Below are 18,743 nucleotides of genomic sequence, written 5' to 3' on the forward strand. Positions count from 1 at the left end.
TATTGTATACATACATTGTATGCTCTATGCGCAGTGAACTAACTTAATAGGATTGAAGTGATATTTGGCTTAAAAAATCGGTCGCCTGGCAAAAAAAAAGAAAAAAGAAATGCCTGACGATGTGCATTGGGCCGCGGTTCTCTGACGCCTTATTTTCTGGACGCCGGCTGCGTCTATACTTTCCGCAACGGAGCTCGGTTTCCGGGTTCCTCTGATTGGCCACGTGGAAACCGAGCTCCGTTGCGGAAAGTATAGACGCTGCCGGCTCGCTCTGTGTGTTGTGTTGCAGCGCGCACCAGAGCGGCAGAGGTTTGATTGATTGATTGAAAAGTTTATTAACAGATTGCAGAATGGGTACAGTACAGTACAGCTCAATACATACAATTGTTAAGAGGATGCAGACCTGAGAAAGACTTTCGTCTTGTTTCCATCAGGGTCCCCCATTTTCAATTCATCATATGACACACATGACATACAGATAGACAGTACTGCTACATCTATACATTTATGAATTATGACATACCAGATTTTCAAATACAGTACTGTTTGTGATACTAAAAAAATCCAGAAGAAGAGTATATACATTTGACATAGAAACTGTGCATTGGGGGAGGTGGGGTGGGGCTGTACATTGGAAATGGGGGGGGGGGGGGGGTGGGTAGGGGGGACACACACTGTACATTGGAATACTGACATACATTTGACATGGAAACTGTACATTGGAGGAGGTTGGGTAGGTGGGGTGGGGTTGGGTGGGGTTGGGTGGGGCTGTACATTGGAATACTGACAAAGCCATGCATGCTTGGTCTTTATTGTACAACTGGGTTAGGACATTTGTAGGGGCCAGTTTTGAATTGCAGTCTCCCGTAGGTGTTCTTTGAGAGTGTTTTTGAAGGTGGGTAGTGATTTACATTCCTTTACAGCTTTGGGTAGGGCGTTCCACATTGTTGTGGCATAATTGCGAAACGTGTTTAGTCCCTTGTTTGAGCCGAATCTGGGTTTTACATGATTTGTGGAGCTCCCTCTGGTGTTGTGATCGTGGTATTCACTGACCTTTGGGAAGTATTTTGACATGTACATGGGTACCTTGGTCGTGTAGTGTATCTTGTAGACCAGGCCCATTGCAAGTTGCTGTACTCTGTCGTCTACTCTAAGCCATCCTAGGTTGGCAAAGTGTGCAGGGGTGAGGTGGGTTCTAGGAGTCAGGTCAAGCAGTAGTCTGACTAGTTTGTTTTGAGATGTTTGTAATTTGGTTTTGAGGTGCTTTGGTACCATGAGGTGCAAGCATAGTCGTAGTACCCTTGAATGAGTGCTCCTGCCAGAGTCTTCAGGGTATTCTTGTTTACCAGGGAGGAGATCCGGTACAAGAATCGAGGTCGCTGCCTTCCTCAATTTATACACATGGAAGTATTGACTACACCGTAACGAATCATTAAAAAAATATACCGTTAACTGGAATATGTTGTGCCTTTACACATATGGCACAATATGGTTTGTCATGACAAACCAATAAAATATCGCATCGCCGGCTTGCTCCAGCGGACACCAGAGACAGCCGGCGATGCGATATTTTATTTGTTTGTCATGACAAACCAATTACATAATCCAACATATGTGTAAAGGCACAACATATTCCAGTTAACGGTATCTTTTTTTAATGATTCGTTACGGCGCAATCAATACTTCCATGCATTCGGGACCTCCATGTTTTGGGGGTATTCATCAGACAAATCGGATCCGGGGATTCGGCTCCCATCAGTCGGGCAAGAACTGCAGGTTTTCAGCCTCTCTCCTCTCTCCTGGAGCTTAAAGGGAAGATGAAGCAGTGCGATAAATACATATTCATAGCATCACATTAGTATTTAGATAAGCCACAGAAGAAGTCACGTTATAAAAATAAGCAGTTTCTAAGAAAAAACGATTTGTTGTGTACATTTCTGAAGCATTTAGCATTATGGGCGCGGCCATTTTGTTGCTGACGTCATACCGTGGCTTGGGTGTATACACTCTGGTTAGCTGCCTATATTGAATGGGTCAGTCAGCAAATAAAATGTTGCCTACAAAACAACGGGACCGCGGTGGTTCTGTTTGTATTGCTCCTGGCTGTTCAAACTAATTTTACCATGTGAGAGAGAGGAAAGTTGGTTAATTTCCACAAACTACCAGTGAAAGAAACAGTGTTGTTGACATGTTGGCTCGGGCTGCCTGCACCCAGACGGCGCGACCAGCCTGTTGGACAGGGAAGGAGGATCTGCAGCGAACACTTCATTGCCTCGGATTATGTTGTTGGGGTGGGATGTTTGTCCAGAAGACCACTAATCAGCTGAAGCCGGACGCGGTTCCCTTGGTCTTCGACAGACAGACCGGCGTTAGCTCTCGGGAGCGATCGCTAGCTAGTTGGCACCAGCCGGGGCCAGGCGTTAGCTCTCGCTAGCTAGCGTTAGCAACCGGAGCGTCGCGGAGCATTCAGCCTGCTGGCTACCTAGACCCACTTCAACCAGCGTCGCGGAGCATTCAGCCTGCTGGCTACCTAGACCCACTTCAACCAGCGTCGCGGAGCATTCAGCCTGCTGGCTACCTAGACCCACTTCAACCAGCGTCGCGGAGCATTCAGCCTGCTGGCTACACAAGCTGTGTAGCCAGCAGGCTGAATGCTCCGCGACGCTCCGGTTGCTAACGCTAGCTAGCGAGAGCTAACGCCGGGCCCCGAGAGCTAACGCCGGTCTGTCTGTCGAAGACCGAGGGAACCGCGTCCGGCTTCAGCTGATTAGTGGTCTTCTGGACAAACATCCCACCCCAACAACATAATCCGAGGCAATGAAGTGTTCGCTGCAGATCCTCCTTCCCTGTCCAACAGGCTGGTTGCGCCGTCTGGGTGCAGGCAGCCCGAGCCAACATGTCAACAACACTGTTTTTTTCACTGGTAGTTTGTGGAAATTAACCAACTTTCCTCTCTCTCACATGGTAAAATTAGTTTGAACAGCCAGGAGCAATACAAACAGAACCACCGCGGTCCCGTTGTTTTGTAGGCAACATTTTATCTGCTGACTGACCCATTCAATATAGGCAGCTAACCAGAGTGTATACACCCAAGCCACGGTATGACGTCAGCCATGACGTCAGCAACAAAATGGCGGCGCCCATGTTGAAAACAGGGATATTATATTATATTTTTCAGACAAATAAGATAGATTTCACATTTGATTATAGAACCCTGTCTTACACAAGGTACACAACAAACAAACTAGGATCACATTGCTCACTGCTTCATCTCCACTTTAAGGGGGAGCTTAGTATTCCTGCCTCTGAGGAGGTGGCTACAACAATTACATGCAGTCACTGTGTGTTGTTGTAGCCAGCGGGTAAATCGCGATTTTTTTATTTGTTTGTCATGACAAACCAATTACATAATCCAACATATGTGTAAAGGCACAACATATTCCAGTTAACGGCATATTTTTTTAATGATTCGTTACGGCGTAGTCAATACTTCCATGCGTATAAATTGAGGAAGGCAGGGACCTCTGCCGATCTGGTGCGCGCTGCAACACAACACACAGCAGAGCGGTAGCGGCAGCGGTGGATAAGGGGGCGTGCTAGCGCGGGTCACGTGGGGGTCGCGGCCAATCAGAGGAACCCGGAAACCGAGCTCCGTTGCGGAAAGTATAGACGCAGGCCGGCAGGCAGGCGTGGATAAGGGGGCGTGCTAGCACGGGTCACGTGGGGGTCGCGGCCAATCAGAGGAACCCGGAAACCGAGCTCCGTTGCGGAAAGTATAGACGCATCCCGCGTCCCGGCCTGAAAAGTTTGGGAACCCCTGCTCTATGGCAGAGTTGGCAATTAGCAGAGGATTGCTTGCCCCTAATTGGTATTACTCATGGGGCAAAACATTTCACTGAATAAAAATACATTTTAAATTAGTTTATTGTATATCAACACAAGTTAACACAACAGTGTCATTAAGTACATGCTGTTAAGCCAGTATATGGATGAATTTGCCCCGGAAATGCAGGAAAATGGCCCCCATATTTAATTCAAAAGTGTTATGTTATATATATGAAAGATATTCAACTAGATATATCATAATGACCTCAAAGGCATAAAAGATGTCAGCCAGTCCAGTGGTTCACACTTTCATGTCAAGGACCCCGATTTGATACGATTTCGTCCATGGGACTCATCTGACATGATATTTGATGTCACATATGATTTCATCCAGAATTCCATAACTGTCTACTGTAGGTGGAGAGATAACAGAGGAGAGAGCAGTCGGCGTTCTTATACACACTCTCACTGCACTAACTTCTAGTGAGGAATATATTAGTGAAATTAATTAATATATTAGTGAAATTAATTAATATATTAGTGAACATTTATTAATATTCCCTATTTTCCTGCAGGGAACCGGCCTCCAGGACCCCTGGGGGCCCTCGGACTCAACTTTGATAACTACTGGTATACACTTTAGTTTAAGGCCCAATATATGACACACAGTATAATTTGTTTGCATGTTCGTACCTATACATCCGGACTCCGGAGATTTTAAGATGACTGAAGAAGATTAACGACCTGCACTAGGATCTACGCTACGAAGCTGTCTGATTCAACAACATGCCACCTCGCCACAGCGATGCGGGGCAGCAACTTTCCCGGGCCGACTCCACGAACGCTCCGAGTCCTCTGACGTCACTTCCCTCCCTCGCGCGGGCTGCTGCTACTTTCGCTACTGACTATTTTGCATTGCCAGAAGTAAACATTTAAGTTTGGTTGACTTTGGCTGGATATACAGATTAAGTTATTCTACTTTATTTTGAGATGCAAAAAAAATCCATCGATCTGTTCTATTCGACACTATTGACAGATGTCAGTTTTCCGCCGTAGTCTACTGTAGTTTGTGCTTTTCGATTCTGTGGTTGTTAACGATAATAGCGAGTTCGTTGTTGACATCCACGACGCGCACGTCCTCCTGACTCGGACAGGATTGTTTCACACAGGCGTTTTCTCTTGAATGTGTTTTTTACTCGATATGCATTTAAACATCTTGCTCTGATTCGGCGTTAAAGCCAGCGATCTGGCTTTATTTTCGGCGCAATGAAGCTGCAGTGTGATGTCGAGTTGGTGAATCGGATGCTTCCCACTTATGGGATGAAGAATCGAGGGAAGGGGGCGAGAGCTGTGCTCTCCATCGGGAAGCATGTGGACAAGAGCACTCAGCGGCACAACATCTACCTGATGATCTGCACGGCGAGAGACCGAGCGGGGTCCAAGTACAAGGTGTGTGTTGTGTGCTATTCCTTCACCGTCATGTGGAACTGGTCCATCTTTTAGCAAACAGTCTTTTCAATCGCTTTTCAAAACGTCTAAAAGCAATGCTAATTTATTTTGCACATAATCTCACATCTCACATCCAAACATTCTAAACAGGTTTTCACTATTCGTTTAGTTTGACAGTTATTGAGAGTAAATGAGTTTGAATATGGCCACCAGTGATCATCAGTCATCGGGGACATTGAATCCTTGTGTTGTGCTAATCACAGCTCCATGAAATGATAAGGTAGCAGTCCATATAAGACAAGGTATTGCTATTTTTCATCTACATCATTTCATGGTGGTACAATGATTCAATGTTGTAGTGATAGACCGATTAATCGGTCGGCCGATATAATTATATTTTGAGGTAATCGGCATAGCCAATAATTCAGCCTAGGGAACTATTTTACGATTTCTTTCACTATTTGGGCACTTTTACACAATTCCTGTGAGTCTATGGAACACCTCTGTAATATTTTTTATTTTTTTATTCATTGTTTTGTATTTCTAATCAAGTCCTCAAAAACAGCATTTTTCTACCTCAAGATCTCGAGCCGTTTTGAGCCTCTGGGCTCCAACCACTGTGTGCAGCTCATTGATTGATTGATTGAAAAGTTTATTAACAGATTGCAGAATGGGTACAGTACAGCTCAATACATACAATTGTTAAGGGGATGCAGACCAGAGAAAGACTTTCGTCTTGTTTACATCAGGGTCCCCCATTTTCAATTCATCATGTACCTCGCCATTAACATGCAGCGGTGTCTCTCTGACATCACAAATCATCACATTTTCAGATGACTCAGTTCAGTGAGGGTGAATATTGTGAGAGGAGAATTGGAAGAATGCGCCAATATGAGAATTAGAGACATAGATCATATTAATATAAGTTCACATAGCTAGGAAACAATGCTAAATACTCAAAAAGGCCATTTATAAGATAGTTCCCCTTTAACAAAAAATCTGCAGACACATCTGTCTAGTCAATTTAGCCACTCAAAGGCTTGAGGCTTACATTGTTTGCTTTCAAACGCTCAATATATTTCATTTATATTTAATTGGCCACTCTTAATAACATATACAATGTTTAGTGTCTGTATAATTAGATTGATTCTGGTCTTTTAGTGAGAAAATACGAAGAACGTTGGGAATTGTAATGGTAGCGAGACTTCAACAAGCTAAACTACTGGTAAATTCGCTTACAGGGTTCGAAAAACTACTGTATGGGTGTCCCCAGCCCCCGCTCCTAATGTTACTCACTGATGGCCATATTCAAACTAATTTACTCTCAATAACTGTCTAACTAAATGCATGTGTGCAAACTGTTTAGAGTTTTGGGATGTGTGTGAGAATAATGTGCAAAATAAATCAGCATTGTTTTTGGTGAAGTACCATTTTTAACACAAAAACACCCACATAATTCCTGATCATGCCCCAAAGTTCACTGGGCTGTACTGATAAGTTAGCTAATAGCTACCCAGTGATAATTTATGGACAGTCGGGGCTAGACCAATTAAACCACCTTGGTTGTGGATGGCAGGTCGGCCGATTCTGCTCACCACTGACAAGTTCTCAAAATCACTCTTACTGTATATAGCACATAAGTCATCAAAACATTTTAATGGCTGGTGCGATTCAAATGACGGTTGGAAGAGAAAGTGACTTTCACACAATTTGAAAAGGTTTTATGTGTGAATCACCATTCTGTGATGAGACTTGATGGGGAAACCACCCTGTTGTGCAACAATGCATTTTTTCCCCCATTACCAAGCTAGCCTAACGTTTGCCAACATTCTCTCACAGCTGAAGGACAACATAGAGAAGTTTTTCACATGGTTCGTCGAGGAGGGAAAAGCCACCGTGAGATTGAAGGAGCCTGCCGTGGACATCTGCCTGAGCAAGGTACAGGGAACCCAGCGTAGCGGCAAACGGTCAACGGTGCATGGTGGACGTTTGCATACCAGTTCCTGACAAAAGGTTCACAGGCTCGAGCAACAAGGAACCTTTAGGCTTTTGCAGCAATTGTACAATGATGAAATTATTTTTGGATACATTTGAGATCAGCCCAGCCTCTTCGTAGAATTAGCTCTAACTTAATTTGGACGTTCGTTTTGGACAACTGTTGAGCACACAGAGTCAGGGTTCCCACGGTACATGGAAAACATGGAATACATTTTTTCATTTTCATGACTTTCATGGAAAAGTCATGGAAACTGAGCAAAAGTGAACACTTACATGGAAATAGAAACAGTTGTCCTGGAAAATTGTATTGGATGATGTGTAAAATAGTAATAAAATGAAACTATTGAGCACAAAATTAAGATGAGTTTATAAAAACCCTTTACATGTGAACAGCTTTTACTGTAGATATGGATGATCCCATGTTGTAGCGCATGCTCTTGGCATCCTATATGGTATGTTGGAATTTGATGCAGGCAACTTGGTGATATGGACTTTAAAAGTATAGTTTCGGATTGGTGGACTTCAGGAATAATAACGTTACTCGCGATCTCAATAGAAGGGTCAAATACATGTATTTCCCAGCCAACACGGGAGCCTTGACATCTACAGTGAAACTTCTTATGCAAGTTTATCCTCAAATGTAAGTACTGTAGCTGTGTTTTAACTGTGTGGTAAGCCTGGGTTTATCAACGTTAGTTAGTAAGCAGTGCAATCTTGCTAACTAGCTAGCAACTTGAGTTTGAGTTTGTTTTAAATTTGGATGTTGCTAATGATGCAAGCACATGGAGTGCAATCTTGCTAGCCAACATTCAGTTTGCTAACTAACTAGCTACTAGCTAGTGTTGACTAGCTTGCATTGCTAGCTAACTACCAATACATTTTCACATTAGGCTGTGACATTACTTCTATACTAGTTGACATGAATAGTCTAGTCTTGATACATTTTGTAACATTCATTCTTATATCTACTTTTAGCTATTTTGTGATTTTTCGTTTTTTTCTTAAAAAATATTCTACTACTAAATAGGAACATTTGGGGTGAGACATTTTTGAAAAATCATTGATCATGCCTAGACTGATTCTATACAGTACATCTATACTGTTAAGCTAAGCTTACTAGTGGGGTTGCTGTACTGAGGAACCACAGGGGAACCAGCCTTATGTTTTCCCTTTTAGGTTCATTAGTTTGATTTACAAAAGAAGAGTAGGCAATACTACCCCTTCTACGTAAGACTCATAATCTAATAAGACTAATAATAAAGGAAAGAGGGAGGAGGAAGAGAAGAGGGGCGAAGATGAAAGAGGAGGAGAAGAGAGTAGAGGATGACAGTAGAAAGAGAAGACAGGAGCAGACACGAGGGGAGGTGTGGAGAGAAGAGGACAGGATGAGATAGGAGAGGAGTGGAAGAGAGAACATTATATCAATCCCAGTGCTCATGTGTTTCAAAGTTCCAGTTCAATAAATTGTTGTTCATCTACAGCTTGTTGCATTATTTCATGCATTGATATTATCAATAAGACATAATCTCTAAGCATTTACAATGTAGACTTGACTGGCACACCTTTTAAATCAAGCAAGTAGTCAGGTGTCCTAGGGGGCTGTGTGTGTGAGGGGAGGGGGGCACGGATGGGGGCGGAAAGCTTCAGGGGCCTATAGATCATCACTTAATATGGTACCTGGAAAATCAGAAGGTAGCATGGAAAAAAATGTCAAGGCAAGCGTGGGAACCCTGAGAGTGCTTTTGATATTTAAAGTTTTTTATTTTTCTCAAACAAGACAATACATACACGACGAAACAAGACAAGAAATGAGAATAATAACAATAACAACAAGGGGCGAGGGGGGGGGGGGGGGGGGTTGCAGAGCGTTACAAAGGTTCAGTAGACAAACTTATTCCAGATAGTGATCTAATAAAGTTCAGGGGACCTTGAAGACCATCGGGCCTATCACTCTCTTGAAGAGACAGAGCAGCCTGTTCCATCGATAGCAAGTCCATAAAGTCCTTGCGCCAGTTCTCCATACTGAAGCAGTTCGGTTTGCGTTCTTTCCAGTTCATTAAAATAATCCGTTTGCATGCTAGAAAAGCCAGTGCTACAGTATTATTTACAATCTTTGCTTGAGCAGTGTCCATTTTTACACCCAATATACACATTATAGGGCAAGGATTAATGTCAATTTGGAGAGTAACTGACAGCCTGAGAGTGCTTTGAAACACTGACCTGACCTTGTTTAATAAAGCTTGAACATGTGCAGATAGAACAAAACAAGTCTCGACTCGATGCAACCCATCAAGTAAGACAGTCACATGCAATCCTCCCCTGCAGGTGGCACGGTGTTGTTTCCCGGTATTTAAAGGCCCGATCCATGATTTTGTTTTACCGTATCAGTGTGAGGTAGCCTATATCCTCCTGAGACCCAGCAATACATTTTTGTACACTGACTGTACTGTAGTGCACATTAGGTTTAGCTTGATTCCTCTATACATGTCACTCTATTGAGTCGTTGTAAGTAAACATCTAAGGAGCATTTTGAGAGTTGTCAAGAGTTAAACATTTATTTTCAGAGGAAAAACATTAATTGATTAATGTACACTGTAGTGCACATCAGGACTTACTGTATGTTTGTTTCATATTTATTTAGTAGACAGCTCTGTGTCAGAGTGTGAGAGATGAAAGATGAAGAGCCAGATTAAGTTGATAAAGACCATCAGTCTTCTGGATGCTCTTCAGAAAATGGGCCTGCCTGCTACTGGGACAATTCAGAAGAATCAAATTTGACGTTTTCTTTTCATCTTTGTCACACCAGTGAAAAGACTGAATGTGGATGCAATTTTCATAATTATGTAAGATTCAATCGATCAATGAAGTCCGATTGTGCACATTTTGTAAAATATTAATAGAGTTAAGTTTAAAAAAAAATCTTTGAAATGTGTTCTTTAGCACCTAAACACTTAAATGATCACAAAAAACACTTGTTTTTTCCTGGGTCTTAGGAGGATATGCACAAAATAACCTCTTAAGCCCGATCGTCATAAATAGATCAATACTATACAGTCCGTATTAAGTAATGTTGTGTTTCTTTTTCAAATGTAGCCAAGAGTAAATACCCTAACCCTATCAAAACAACAAAGTGTATTCAAAGTGTATATTTTCAGCACTACATTTGTTTACCAATGATTTTAAGCTTTATTAGCTAAATATGACCTTATAAAAAATCTCTGTGCATTGCACCGGAAAACGGACGATTTACACGCGAGAAGAAGAAGCACTCATAAAATCGTTGTAGTCCTAAGAAAGAGGAGACCCGGGGCTTTCGTGTTTATATCTTACGGGGCGAACAAACCTCAACATTATTGCCATAAAATACAACGTATATTGTTTCTTTACCTTTCTGTGAACGTCTAGAGAAAACCCACGTCGCAATCCGGTAAAAAATGGCGGAGCTATGGACACATTATACAAAAGTAACTGTACTTACAGTAGATTTCATTCACGGTCTTTGCTGCCCTGTAGCGGGAGCCTGGTGGTACTAAATCCACATTTAGCTCTGCCATTGGAAAGAGGAGATTTGGCCAGATCCATAGATGTATGACTTGGCCATAATAAGGTCCATTTTAGTTTGCATCCAAGGAGCACTTCACCCAAAAATTATAATTTGTAAATACATTTCTCACCCCATGATGCCTTGAATTCATGGATATATTTCTTTCTTCCCACATGTTTCCATGGTGAACATAGAATCCACAAAAACAGTAGAACTACTAGATTAATTGAAGTTAATGGAGATTTGGTTTAACAACAGCAAAACTATATAAGAACATCCATTTACAAACTCTCACAACTTGTGCAGTATAATCCAAGTCTCATTTATCCCGTCATATGTTCAGTACCTCACAAATGCATTCATTTTCTCTAAAACCTTGCTAACAAAACATTTCTGGTGCCTTCAAAATTTCAAATGGAACAATAGTTTTGCTGTTGTTAAACCAAATCTCTTGACTTCAAATCATCAAGTATTACTACTTTTTTTTGGATTCTACACTCGCCATAGAGACATGTGAGAATAACAAAAAACAATTCATGAATTCAAAGGCATCAGAGGCTGAGTAATTGATACACAAATTACCATTTTTGGGCAAAGTACTCTTTTAAAATCGGAATATAGATCTTATTTTACAACAAATAGATTCATGAACTAATATTGACCTGTTGTCTAATGGGGCTGTCACATTATTTTCGAATTTAATTTCGAATTTACATAAAAACGAGATTCGAACTTGAAGGGAGAAATTCGAATTTGAAAAGAAAAAAATATATATATAATAATAATTTTATTTATCTTTAAAAAAAACGGTCAGGTCCTATAGGTGAGACTGTGCTGAAAATAATTATACCAAACATACCATGGTACAAAAAAGTTGCCAAAACTTAAAAATAGCTTACTTTTTTTTAGTTTTTTTTTTTTTTTACACTGAAATTCGAATTTGAACTTGTCTACAATTCTGCAACGAATTTCAAATTAGATTTTCTGTTAAAGTGACAGCCCTAGTACTTGTAGACTGTTCTTATTTCTTCATTTTAGTAGTGGGAAAGCCTGCCTACATTCTTATTTTAATTTCACGTAATTTAATAAAACTGTATTTGTTCCGTTCATGGTAATGCACAGTTCCATAAAGAAGAATATTGTTTCATAATCAAAGCACCTCAAAACAATAAAACAATAGAAATAGATGGTCTGTCGATTACAATTATTCAACAATCAATACTTACCTTGTTACCCCTCAACTTTATAAAGTCTAATTGTTCTTTCTTTATACATTTTCTTGAACTGAAAGATATTTGTACAGCTATAAATCATTCTGTAGAGAATTCCACAGTTTTACGCCCACATACTGAAAAGCACATCTGCTTTAAAGTAGTCTATACTGATGCTTAAAATAAAATGTCCTTCTATGGGTCTCGTCCTCTGAGCTAAAAACAAACAACTTCTGCAAGCTTTCTGGCGATACTGCTTTTTGCCTTGTACATAACTTAATATCTGTAACTCAACTATATATTTAAAGTTTCATAACAGTCGGTTGGCATGTTCCCTTCAATCCACTTTATAAACAGTTCTTATTTTTAGTACGTTTGGCTCACTGATTGGTGATTTAATGGTTCTGGCACACAGTATCAGCAAGTCATGTGTTGATGGCACAGTGTTTGTTATGCTGTGGTGGTGTCAGTGTCTGCAGGGAGACACGAGAGCCGCCTCATTGTTTCCAGTGATTGTGAATGCGTCCTGGCTGTCACTGTGTTGGAGCAACAGTGACCTTTAGCCTAGATTCAAACGTATCATCGCTAGCAACACTCCTGCACGCAGAATGATGGTAGCTGCCAGTTATGAGGCTAAGCAGTGGAGTACAGAAAGATGAGTTATATGTCCTGTGTGGACTTGTTATTAGATTAGCAACTGTTCTATTTAAACCTAGCTTAGTTGTCGTTTTCTAGTTGTAGCCTGGTTGTAGTTCTTAGGTCTTAGAGGCCAAAGTGGTCAGTGTAACAAAATATGATTGACAGTTAGGGCTGGGCGATATGACGATATTATATAAATATCGGGTACAGTTCATTAACGATACACTTTTTCAACGTATCGTGGATATCGTGATGTTTTGCCCAAGAGGATTGTGTCGCGTCAATCTGTCCACACGTTACTCGTTCATATCTCAGCCCGTGCTGAGATATGCCCATTCCGCGGTCTGTTAATAAAGTTTTCAATCAGACAGATGTATGGAAAGGCTTTTATTATAACATTCGTTGTAGTAAAATCATTATGCCTCATTTAGTCATCCTGACAACATCCCCTCCAAATTCCTCAGAGACTCAGCAGCCGCCATCACCCCAATCATCACACACATAATAAACCTCTCCATAAAACAGGGACACGTCCCCAAGGACTTCAAAATTGCGAGGGTGACCCCTCTGCACAAAAAGGGCAGCAAATTAGACCCAGGCAACTACCGCCCTGTTTCTATTCTCACCTCCATCTCGAAAGTCATGGAAAAAATAGTCTACGAACAGGTCGAAAAGTACCTAGCGGAAAAAAATCTAATCTACGAATTCCAATCTGGTTTCAGAACATCCCACTCCACTGACACATGCCTTCTCTATTTGAATGACCACATCAAACAAGAGGTGGACGCAGGCAAATACTGCGGCATGGTCATGCTGGACCTACAAAAGGCCTTTGACACGGTCAATCACTCCATTCTGATTGACAAGCTAAAAGCAATTGGTTTTGATAGTCTATCAGTGAGCTGGATGCAATCCTACCTTGAGGGGAGGGAACAGATGGTGGAGGTAAACGGTACCCTATCCCCCCCTCTCACAGTGAGCTGTGGTGTTCCACAAGGAAGCATACTAGGACTGCTACTGTTCCTAATTTATGCAAATGACATGTCGTCAGCTTGTGACTGCAACTTGTTCCTGTTTGCGGACGACTCAGCCCTGCTGGTCTCTGACAAGAACAAGTTACAGGTTGAAAAAACCCTCAGCTCGGAACTAGGCAGAATCTGCATATGGCTCGCTGATAACAAACTATCATTACACATGGGCAAAACAGAGTCCATTCTCTTCGGTTCAAATAACAAACTCAGCAAGACCGACGGCTTCTCAGTTACAGTGGGTGACAATATTGTCACAAGGAAAGATGAAATTACCTACCTGGGTTCCATCCTAGAGGCTAATCTCTCCTGTGACAAAATGGCATCCAATGTAATAAAAAAAGTCAACCAACGAACTCGATTCTTGTACCGGATCTCCTCTCTGGTAAACAAGAATACCCTGAAGACTCTGGCAGGAGCACTCATTCAGGGGTACTACGACTATGCTTGCACCTCATGGTACCAAAGCACCTCAAAGGCGCTAAAAACAAAATTACAAACATCTCAAAACAAACTGGTCAGACTACTGCTTGACCTTACTCCTAGAACCCACCTCACCCCTGCCCACTTTGACAACCTAGGATGGCTTAGAGTAGATGACAGAGTACAGCATCTTGCAATGGGCCTGGTCTACAAGATACACTACACGACCAAGGTACCCATGTACATGGCAAAATACTTCCCAAAGGTCAGTGAATACCACGATCACAACACCAGAGGGAGCTCCACAAATCATGTTAAACCCAGATTCGGCTCAAATAAGGGACTAAACACGTTTCGCAATTATGCCACATCAATGTGGAACGCCCTACCCAAAGCTGTAAAGGAATGTGGATCACTACCCACTTTCAAAACCTCTCTCAAGAGACACCTACGGGAGACTGCAATTCAACACTGGCCCCTGTAAATATCCTAACCCAACCCCCTCCAATGTACAGTCATTTACCTAGTATGGTTTTGTCAATAGTCCAATGTACAATTTTGTTTGTTTGTACAGAGTCTCCCCCCCCCCCCCCCCCCCTCAATATACAGTTTTGCTTGTTTATACAGTGTGCCCCCCCAACCACCTCCAATGTAAATTACCCAGTATGGTTGTCAATATCCCAGTGTACCCAACCCCCCCCCACCCAACCTCCTCCAATGTACAGTTTCTACGTCAAATGTATATACTCCCTTTTCTTGACTCCTTCTGTATCACAAACAGTACTGTATTTGCAAATCTGGTATGTCATAAATGTATAGATGTAGCAGTACTGACTATCTGTATGTCATGTATGTCATATATGTCCTGATGAATTGAAAATGGGGGACCCTGATGTAAACAAGACGAAAGTCTTTCTCTGGTCTGCATCCCCTTAACAATTGTGTGTATTGAGCTGTACTGTATTGTACCCATTCTGCAATCTGTTAATAAAGTTTTCAATCAATCAATCAATCAATCTGTTTAGCACTGGTCTCCTACTCGACGGCCGCGGGGAGCTAACGTTAGTAGCTTTGTTGACGTTGTTCAGCCACAGGACATTCAGGAAGTAAAAAACTAGGAGCTTGCCGATTGGTGCGAACAGCAGGGCGGGTGCAAGCGCTGTGACGTAATTGGCAGACTCGACTGTCAATCAAAATTATATGTTTCCGTCAGAATGAATGAGTGAAGACTTTGTTAAAGGGTTGCAGAATGGGTACAATACAGTACAGGAGGATGAAGACCAGAAAAAGACTTTCGACTTTTTTACATAAGGGTCCTCCATTTTCAATTCATCAAAACATTTAGAGACATACATATATACAGTAGTTTCATTAAAATGCTATTGATTGATTGATTGATTGATTGATTGATTGATTGATTTAAAACTTTATTAACATATTGCAGAATGGGTACAGTACAGCTCAATACATACAATTGTTAAGGGGATGCAGACCAGAGAAAGACTTTAGTCTTGTTTACATCAGGGTCCCCCATTTTCAATTCATCATATTTCATATCTAAATCATATTATCATATCATTGCTAAATATATGCAATATATAATCTAATAATCTAAATCTAATATATAATATAAAAATGCTAAATGCATGGGTATTTTATTTTGTCTTTAATGTTAGCTTGCAAAATCAAATACTGTCTTGGTAAGCCTCATAATGAATTGTTTGGGGTAAAAAAGAAAAACATCGTGATGTGTATCGTGTATCGCCGAAAGGTCAGAAAATATCGTGATATCATATTTAGGCCATATCGCCCAGCCCTATTGACAGTAGAGTATAGCAGTGGCAGTTACAAAATAAATTCCTGCAGCATAAACAATAGGCCACACTGTTTTCCCTACAGAGTTCAGACTTAAGAAGTGTTGTCAGTTTTGTGGGCTATATTAGGCAAGTGAATTCAGGTTGGCTGTGTCAAGTGGTGATTCGTAAGCGCTTATCTTTTTAAATGTATTGTCATAGATGCATCTTTTGCGTCATTGTGTGAGTGTGCAGCCGCACGCACCCTCACACACACAACAGGAAGCAGTGACATTCCACTTCAGTTTTAACACAGCTCAACCTATCCTGTTGATGGTGCGCATACATGCTCTCTCTTGCTCTTGCTCTCTCTCTCTCTCTCTCACACACACACACACACACACACACACACACACACACACAATTGCTTCCTAGCCTATCCTATTTCTTTTTACACACCATTATGGAACATTACATCCTGGCACAGCATTTCCCCCATGAATGAACCACTCTGTTGTGCTTGGTTGTTGTGTGTGGCTGGTTTTAGGCTGATGCTAACAGCTTGAAGAGCTTCCTCTCAGCGGCCCGGCTGGCAGACAGAGGAAGTGATGCAAGCAGCCTGCCCCTCTCTACGCTCACTCCTGTCCGCGCCCGGGACGTGGAGAAACCGAAGAAGAAACTCACCATCGTCTCCAAAAAAGACTACCCCCTCACCTCCAACTTCCCCTACTCTCTGGAGCAGCTCCAGGTGTCTTACTGCAAGCTGTCCCGCGTGGACATGCGCATGCTGTCTCTTAAAGGTAGCGTTACACGGTCGGGGGGGGGGCGGGGCTCAAGTCACACTCGTGTTTAATTAAAAATGGAAGTAGTATGTTTTTGCTAATGATGAGAGTTGAATATGAAAACTCTCTTGCCAAAGGGTTTTCTTTCCAAAATTTGAATTTTGAAGAAACATTTACTTCATGATTTGAAAAGAGAATTGAGCCCTAGCCCTGGATCGGTGCACGTGTACAACTGTGTCGTGATAATATGTAGGACTAGTATTCCCTAGTGACATTTCCAGTTGTTCAACTGATTAAAAAGGGAGGTCTAAAGTTGAGGTAATGGAATTTCCATTTCACATAGCATTCATTTTGTTTTACAGCCCTCCGTAAACTAGACCTCAGCAACAACCACATTAAGAAGCTCCCCGCCACGATCGGTGACCTGGGCTGCTTAGCCGAGCTGGTGCTCCACAACAACCACCTGGAGAGCTTCAGCCAGGCTCTCTGCCTGTCCACCCTGCAGCGCACCCTCCAGCACCTGGACCTCAGCCAGAACAGCCTGCCGGCCCTCCCCGCTCAGTTCTGCCAGCTCCGGGAGCTGGTCAACCTCAAGCTGGATGACAACAAGCTTGTTTGCTTTCCTTTCCACATCGGACGCCTCGCCAAGCTACGCTTTCTCTCGGCAGCCCATAACCAGCTGGCCGTGCTGCCCGGCGACTTCCGCAAGCTGAGCCTGGAGAACCTGGACCTGTTTGGGAACCCTTTCACCCAGCCCAACCCCCTGGACCACACCATCCACCTCACCTTCCCCCTCACACTGCAGGAGCTCGCCTCTCGGGCCGTGGCCAACCTCCGGTCTGTTTAGCACACGCTGCCCTCCTCAGTGGACAGGCCAATTTAGCACTCTTTTCAGTTTAATACAAAAATATATAAATCTGCTTGATTCTTCTTTGTCCTTAGTACTTAATTACTTATTCAATTGTTTGCCACTTTTGAGCTATTTATTCTTAGGCTACGTACTTACTGGCTCATTCTATTGTTGCACTCTGCATAAAAGTGTCTGTTAAGCTGAAATTGTAATGCCCGTCCAGTGTCCACTGTGTGTAAGGTCTTCTCTCTTTTCTCTCCCATCCATCCTATAGAATACCTTACGGGCCTCACCTCATCCCCGCCCACTTGTGCCGGGACCTCGAAGTGGCCAAGACCTGCGACTGCGGGCGCGTTTGCGTCAACTTCTTCATCAAGACGGCGGTGAGCATGAACCTGCACCAGGTGTCTCACACGGTGGTGCTGGTGGACGACATGGGCGGAACGGACGCGCCCGTCCAGCGCCACTTCTGTTCCCTCTCCTGTTACTCTGAGTTCCTGGACATTTGCCTCCAGAGAGGAATGAGATGAAGAGGGGGGGGGGGGGAAAGGACTATGCTCTCTGACGAGTGGACGTCATGGCGGACATGTAATGTAACAGCCTCAATCAAACCAGACTGAACTGAAAATTCCTCGTTAGGTTCTCTTTTTTTTTTTACACCATATAGGTTTTGAAAATGAAGTTTGGAGCGAGTGGGGAAAGTTGGAAAAGGAATTTGCGGTGCTACGTGACAGAGAGCGGTCAGGTGCCAAGTCATCTGGCTAATGCCAGTGTACAACATGACAGTATTGACTCTTAAAAAGGTTTTTGTTACACAGAGCACTTCCACATTCGGCACGCCTCCCTCATATCAAAACGTGGGAGTGAGACACAAGTGATCTGTAGCTTCATAATTTACTGTCTATCTTGTCTGCAGACAGTCGGGTACGAGACAAGCCAACAGCAGGCGATTCTGACAGGCTACACTATGCTAATGTTACCTCTTGGTTTCTACTGGGTTGTTCTCCCTGCGTCCCGTTCTGAGACGAGGGAAGAGTACATGAGAACTCCTAACGGGGCTTCTATAGAATTTATAAGACCATAAGCTGGCACAATGCCAAAAGTTTGTTTTTACAGTGTTGTTGATTGCCCTCTTTTTTTTATGTGAGAAATAAAAATGGAAAATATTAACTGTCCGTAGCTCATCCTTGCACAGAGTGAA

General features: G+C 42.5%; 1 protein-coding gene across 1 annotated transcript; it reads left to right on the forward strand.

Moving 5' to 3' along the window:
• The first annotated feature begins 4,708 nt into the window (after positions 1-4,708).
• Positions 4,709-18,706, forward strand: lrr1 (leucine rich repeat protein 1). The gene is made up of 5 exons (XM_084311547.1): positions 4,709-5,274; positions 7,114-7,212; positions 16,458-16,710; positions 17,055-17,529; positions 17,817-18,706. The coding sequence occupies exons 1-5, from the start codon at positions 5,092-5,094 to the stop codon at positions 18,070-18,072; spliced, it is 1,266 nt and encodes a 421-aa protein (XP_084167673.1). The 5' UTR covers positions 4,709-5,091; the 3' UTR covers positions 18,073-18,706.
• The last annotated feature ends 37 nt before the right edge of the window (positions 18,707-18,743 follow it).

Source organism: Notolepis coatsorum (genome assembly GCF_963971535.1).
Source record: "Notolepis coatsorum genome assembly, chromosome: 3".
NCBI classification, from domain to species: Eukaryota; Metazoa; Chordata; class Actinopteri; order Aulopiformes; family Paralepididae; genus Notolepis; species Notolepis coatsorum.

Bases quoted from the DNA above. Each gene is read 5' to 3' on its own strand.
- lrr1 (XM_084311547.1), top strand. From the start codon at position 5,092: ATGAAGCTGCAGTGTGATGTCGAGTTGGTGAATCGGATGCTTCCCACT. The intron at 16,711-17,054 runs GTAGCGTTACAC...TTTGTTTTACAG, and splicing joins GCGCATGCTGTCTCTTAAAG to CCCTCCGTAAACTAGACCTC. The intron at 17,530-17,816 runs GTCTGTTTAGCA...TCCATCCTATAG, and splicing joins CGGGCCGTGGCCAACCTCCG to AATACCTTACGGGCCTCACC.